At 40.0% G+C, this 6,950-nt stretch overlaps 1 protein-coding gene across 1 annotated transcript; it reads right to left on the bottom strand.

Moving 5' to 3' along the window:
• Nucleotides 1-655: 655 nt before the first annotated feature.
• Nucleotides 656-2,517, bottom strand: LOC121482375 (RAC-gamma serine/threonine-protein kinase-like). The gene is given in 2 exon segments (XM_041740294.1): nucleotides 656-1,802; nucleotides 1,804-2,517. Coding segments are annotated over 2 exon segments (1,437 nt in total). The 5' UTR covers nucleotides 2,394-2,517; the 3' UTR covers nucleotides 656-955.
• Between the last annotated feature and the right edge of the window lie 4,433 nt (nucleotides 2,518-6,950).

The following is a 6,950-nucleotide window of genomic DNA, read 5'->3' as shown; positions in this document are numbered from 1 at the left end:
TTTATTTATTTATTTATTTATTTTTAAAACAAATAAGGCAAACACCTGTTTACCTTGGTGTACAAATTTTGGTGAAAAGCAGGATCATTATACCTGTCTACATTCTTCAGCCATCAGAGGTGATAAATATCAAGAAGGGAAAAAGGTTTTCAAGCACGGGGGGGGGGGGGGGGATGCTCTCTGGTGCAAATCGTGTCATAGAGCCTGTAAGCGACCTTGCCTCTGCTGTGCATATGCCTCCTTCCCTGGAAGAACAGTGTTCATCTTGCCAACGACCGCCCGTGAAATCTGGATGTCCAGGTGGAATAGCGGGCTTCCTCAGCAGTGTCCAACAGGGACTACGTGTGTATCTATCGCTCTAGCTCAACAGTTGTTCGGTCCTTCTCTCAGATGCTTCCCTATGGATTCCGGCCAGGTCTGGGTGCGAGATCCCCATGGTACGCACTGATCTCCTGTGCCTTCCTAAAATTCTGCATATGCACATCACCACCCTGCCACAATTGTTTGTTCTGAATTATAAACTAAATCTTCTTAGTCTAATTAGTTTTTGATTTATCTTCTAGAAAGTTAAAAAATGTACCTAGAATCAGTGTATCTCATTTAGCCTTCACTGTTAGGGAAAAACAAAAACTAAAAGATCGAAAGATGAAAAGATGACAACTGGTGCACAAATGAACAATGGTGGGCTCATGACTTCCAAAGATTGTAAAATTACCTCTTAAAGTTGCTAGAATAGTAAGACAGTAGCAGCAGCAGCATGAGACCGTAGACGGAGATACAATTTCATGCAAAAACAAACAAGTGTGTTTGTGTACATGTGTGTTCTTGTGGGGGTGAGAGTGGGCTGGGGTGTCTGGAGGCGCTCCTGCTTTGTAAGAGCTACGACTGCTGTGATGTCCAGGAATCGTCTTCAGGAAGAAATCTGGGATGACAGTGAAGGAGCAGAACGAGGGCCTTACTCCCGGCCCCTGGCGGAGTAGGAGAACTGAGGGAAGTGCAGCCGCCGCTCGTTGTCCACGCAGTCCATACCGTCCTCGTCATACTTTTCAGGTGGTGTTATTGTAATAGTCTGCGCTGTAAATTCTTCATCGAAATATCTGGTATCTGTCTCAGATGTTACTTGAGGCTTAAAAGGAGGTACAAGCTTTTTATCGTATACATCTTGCCAGTTGACTCCAGAGAAGAAACTGTGCCTCATAATTTCTTTTGCATCATCTGGGCCCCCGCCAAGGCGTTTATTTGGATCCTTTATCAAGAGCCCCGAAAGCAATGATTTTGCATCTGAAGAGAGTGTTCGAGGGAATTTAATGTCTTCCATTAGTATTAGTTCAAAAAGCTTCTCATGATCCTGATTGTAGAGAGGTAACCTCCCACACATCATTTCATACATGACGACCCCCGGTCCCCACCAATCCACGGCTCGGCCATAGTCATTGTCTTCTAACACCTCTGGTGCCAGATACTCTGGTGTGCCACAGAATGTCTTCATGGTGGCTGCATCTGTAATCCCTTCTTTGCAAAGTCCAAAATCTGTAATTTTTATGTGGCCATCTTTATCCAGCATCAAATTCTCCAACTTGAGATCACGGTACACAATCTTTCCGGAATGTAGATAGTCCAAGGCAGAGACAATTTCTGCACCATAGAAATGTGTGCGGTCCTCGGAGAACACCCGCTCTCTCGACAAATGGAAAAACAGCTCTCCCCCATTAACATATTCCATCACAAAACATAAACGGTCTTTTGTCTGGAAGGAATATTTCAAGGATGTTAAAAAGGGGTGTCGAGTGTTCTTTAACACTGCTTTCCGTTAGAGTATGTGCCACTTCATCCTTTGCAATAATCACTTCTTTCTTCAGAATCTTCATAGCATAGTATTTCCCACTTGCCTTCTCTCGAACCAAAATAACTTTCCCAAAAGTGCCTTTACCTAGTAGTTTCAAATAGTCAAAATCATTCATTGTCTTTCTTTTATGATGGGTTGTGGAAGCATCCATCTCTTCCTCCCCTATATTATCAATTTGTGAAGTTGGACTACAATTCATTCTCTCTTCTTCTTGTCTCTGAAGTCTGTCTGCTACCGCCTGAATAGCTTCTGTCCACTCTTCCCTTTCCTCTGGAGTATCTACATGAAATGTTCTCTCTATAACAGTGGTCCACTGGAGACATCTGATAATAAATGTGTTTGGCTTTGGTCGTTCTGTTTTCATTAACTGGCATTTTGCCACTGAAAAGTTGTTGAGGGGATAAGGTAAATCCACATCTTGAGGTTTCTCTTTATATCCTATGAATGAGCCATCTGTCTTCAAAAGGAAATATCTTGGCCTCCAGTTTTTTATATATTCTCCCCTCTTCTGAACCCAGCCTTCTTTCACAACGGTAACATCGCTCATGATGGCTCCCCTCTGAGCCCCCAACTTGGAGAAATGCTACTTTGTGGTATCAGCTTTGGGGTTTGGATTCTCTGCTGCTGCTGCTGCCCTTCCCACTCTCTAGTGATGACTCAGCCTGCAAAGGCGGCGGCGGCCCCGCAGCTGCTCGCAGCTGCTCAGGCGGCGGCGGCGGAGGATGGAGCCGGGGTGGGGGCGGGGGGAGGAGAGGGGGCGACTCGGGGGTCCCCCCTCCCTCCTCCTCCCCTCCTGTCCTCCCCCCACCCCGCAGAGCCTCTGGCCCCCTTGGAAGCCCGCCGCCGGCGGGAGGGCAGGCGAAGGCTGCAGGGGAGGGAGGAGGGAGCCGGCCGGGCCGCGGAGCTGGAGCAGGAGGCGGCGGCGGCCTGAATTGATTTAAATGGGCTGTTGAAGTGTACTATTTTGATTGCATTACTGGCAGTGTCTAGCTTTATGTCTGCTAATATTTGCTTTCTATATTTAGGTACTCCTATGTTAGATGTATGGATATGTACCAGTGTTATATCCTCTTATTGAACTGATCCCTTGATCATTATGTAATACTCTTTCTTGTCTCTTGTTACAGGATTTTTAATTAATTTTTAAATTTTAATTCCAGTGTAGTTAACATAGTGGTATATTAGTTTCATGTGTAGAATATAGTGATTCAGCAATTCTAAACATTACTCAGTGCTCATCATGATAAGCGTACTTTAAATCCTCATCGCCTATTTCACCCATCCCTGCCCCACTTCCTTTCTGGCAACCATTAGTTCTCTATAATTGAGTCGGTTTCTTGGTTTGTCTCTCTTCTTTCCTTGTTTTTGTTTCTTAAATTCCACATATGAATGAAACCATATGGTTTTTGTCTTTCTCCAATTTTTATATCACTTAACATCCTTTCTGGCTCCATCCATGTAATTGCAGATGGCAAGATTTCACTCTTTTATGGCTGAATGATATTCCACTGTGTGTATGTGTGTGTATATATATGTATGTATATATGTATATGTATATGTACACACATATATACACACCACATGTACATACATACATACACACCACCTCTTTATCCACTTGTCTATTGATGGACACTTGGGGTGCTTCCATAATCTGGCTATTGTAAATAATGTTGCTGTAAATATAGGGGTGCATGTATCCCTTTGATTTAGTGTTTTTTTTTTTAAATTTTCTTTGGGTAAATACATAGTAGTGCAATTGCTGGATCAAAGGGTGGTTCTATTTTTAATAACAATAAACATTTTTATTTTTAAACTTTTAATAATACTGTTTTGCACAGTGGCTGCACCAGTTTGCATTCCCACCAACAGTGCATGAGGGTTCCTTTTTCTCCACATCCTTGCCAACACCTGTTGTTTCTTGTGTTGTTGATTTTAGCCATCCTGATAGGTGTGAGGTGATATTGTAGTTTTGATTAGCATTTCCCTGATGGTAAGTGATGATGAATAACATCCTTTCATGTGTCTGTTGGCCACCTGTATATCTTTGGAGAAATGTCTCTTCATGTCTTGTGCCCCTTTTTAAACTGGATTGTTTTTTTGGGTGTTAAGTTTTAGAAGTTCTTTAATATTTTAGATACTAACCTTTTATTGAATATGTCATTTGTAAATATTTTCTCCCATTCAGTAGGTTGTCTTTTAGTCATTCCATGTGTTCTTCGCTATGCAGAAGCTTTTTATTTGATGTGGTTCCAATAGTTTATTTTTGCTTTTGTTTCCCTTGCCTTAGAAGACATATCTAGGAAAAGGTTGCAATACACAGCCAGTGTCAGAGAACTTACTGCCTGTGATCTGTTCTATAGTTTTTTGATTTCAGGTTTCACATTTTAGGTCTTTAATCCATTTTGAGCCTATTCTTATGTATAGTACAAGGAAGTGGTCCCGTTTCATTCTTTTGCATGTAGCTGTCCAGTTTTCCCAACACCATTTGTTGAAGAGACTGTCTTTTTCCCATTGCATATTCTTGCCTCCATTGTTGAAGATTAATTCATCATAAGGTTGTGGGTTCATTTCTGTGTTTTCTATTATGTTCTGTTGATTTATGTGTCTATTTTTGTGCTGGGACCGTAATGCTTGATTGCTACAGCATTGTAACTTAATGTCTGGAATTGTGATACCTCGAGTTTTATTTTTCTTTTTCAAGATTGTTTTTGCTATTTGGGGTCTTTTGTGGTTGCATACAAATTTTAGGATTGTTTGTTCTAGTTCTATGAAAAATGCCCTTGGTATTTTGGTAAGGGTTAAATTAAATCTGTAGCTTGCTTTAGATAGTATAGACATTTTAACAATATTTGTTCTTCCAGTCCATGAGCATGGAATATGTTTCCATTTCTTTCTTCATAGTTTTCTAGTTTTCACAGTATAGGTCTGTCATCTCTTTGGTTAAGTTTATTTCTAGGTATCTTAATTGGTTTTGGTGCATTTGTAAATACGATTGATTGTTTTCTTAGTTTCTCTTTCTGCTGCTTCATTATTAGTGTGTAGGAATCTAAAGATTTCAATACATTGATTTTGTATCCTACAACTTTATTGAAATCTTTTATCGGTTCTAGTAGTTTTTTAGGTGGAGTCTTTAGGTGTTGTACATATAATATCATGTCATCTGCAAATCATGAAAGTTTTACTTCTTCCTTACCATTTGGATGCCCTTTATTTCTTTTTTGTTGTCTGATTGCTAGGAATTCCTGGCAAGGACTTCCAGTACTATGTTGAATAAAGGTGGTGAGAGTAGATAGCCCTGTCTTGTTCCTGACCCTACAGGAAAAACTTTCAGTTTTTCCCATTGAGGATGATATTAGCTGTGGGTTTTTCATATATGACCTTTATTATGTTGTATGTCCCCTCTAAATCTACTTTGTTGAGGGTTTTTTATCATGAATGGATGCTGTACTTTGTCCAATACTTTTATGCATCTATTGAAGTGGTTGTGTGGTTCTTATCCTTTCTTACATTACTGTAGTGTATCACATTGATTGATTTGCAAATATTGATCCTCCCTTGCAACTCAGGAATAAATCCCACTTGATTGGTGAATGATTTTTTTAATGTATTCCTGGATTTGGTTTGCTAGTATTTGTTGAGGATTTTTACATCTGTGTTCAACAAAAATATTAGCCTGTAGTAATCTTTTTTTGTGGTGTTTTTATCTGGTTTTGGTATCAGGGTAATGATGACCTCCTAGAATGAATTTGAAGTTTTCCTTCCTTTTCTATTTTTTCACATAGTTTTAGAAGAATAGATATTAACTCTTCTTTAAATGTTTGGTAAAATTTATCTTTGAAGGTCCTGGACTTTTGTTTATTGGGAGTTTTTGAACTGCTGATCAATTTCACTGCTGGTTATCTGTCTGCAGAAATTTTTTATTTCTTCCTGTTTCACTTTTGGTATGTTAAATGTTTCTGGGAATTTATTCCTTTTAGATTGTCCAAATTTGTTGCCATATAATTTTTCATAATATTCTCTTAGAATAGTTTGTATTTCTGTGTTGTTGTTATTTTTTCTTCTTTCATTTGTGATTTTGTTTATTTAGACCTGCCTATTTTTTTTTTTTTTGATGAGTCTGGTTAGAGGTTTATCAGTTGTATTGATTTTTTTAAAAAACCAGCTTCTGATTTCAGTGATCTGTTCTGTTGTTGTTGTTGTTGTTGTTGTGTGTGTGTGTGTCTTTAGTTTCTGTATCATTTTTTTTCTGCTCTAATTTTTATTATTTCCTTCCTTCTGCTAGACTTGGGTTTTTTGTTTATTTTTCTTATTGGAGTTCAATTTGCCAACATATAGCATAACACCCGTGCTCATCCCGCCAAGTGCCCCCCTCAGTGCCCATCACCCAGTCACCCCAACCCCCCGTCCACCTCCCCTTCCACTACCCCTTGTTCATTTCTCAGTGTTAGGTGTCTCTCAGGTTTTGTCACCATCACTGATATTTTCACTCATTTTCTCTCCTTTCCCTTTATTCCCTTTCACTACTTTTTATATTCCCCAAATGAATGAGACCATATAATGTTCTTTTCTGATTGACTTATTTCACTCAGCATAATACCCTCCAGGTCCATCCACGTCAAAGCAAATGGTGGGTATTTGTCATTTTTAATGGCTGAGTAATATTCCATTGTATACATAGACCACATTTTCTTTATCCATTCATCTTTTGATGAACACTGAGGCTCCTTGCACAGTTTGCCTATTGTGGACATTGCTGCTATAAACATCAGGGTGCAGGTGTCCCAGCGTTTCACTGCATCTGTATCTTTGTGGTAAATCCCCAGCAGTGCAATTGCTGTGTGGTAGGGCAGATCTATTTTTTTTTTTTTTAAATTTTTTTTTTTAATTTTTTATTTATTTATGATAGTCACAGAGAGAGAGAGAGAGGCAGAGACACAGGCAGAGGGAGAAGCGGGCTCCATGCACCGGGAGCCCGATGTGGGATTCGATCCCGGGTCTCCAGGATCGCGCCCTGGGCCAAAGGCAGGCGCCAAACCGCTGCGCCACCCAGGGATCCCGGGCAGATCTATTTTTAATTCTTTGAGGAACCTCCAGACAGTAT

Source organism: Vulpes lagopus, chromosome X (assembly GCF_018345385.1).
Source record: "Vulpes lagopus strain Blue_001 chromosome X, ASM1834538v1, whole genome shotgun sequence".
NCBI classification, from domain to species: Eukaryota; Metazoa; Chordata; class Mammalia; order Carnivora; family Canidae; genus Vulpes; species Vulpes lagopus.
This window is presented reverse-complemented; position numbering and strand designations above follow the sequence as displayed.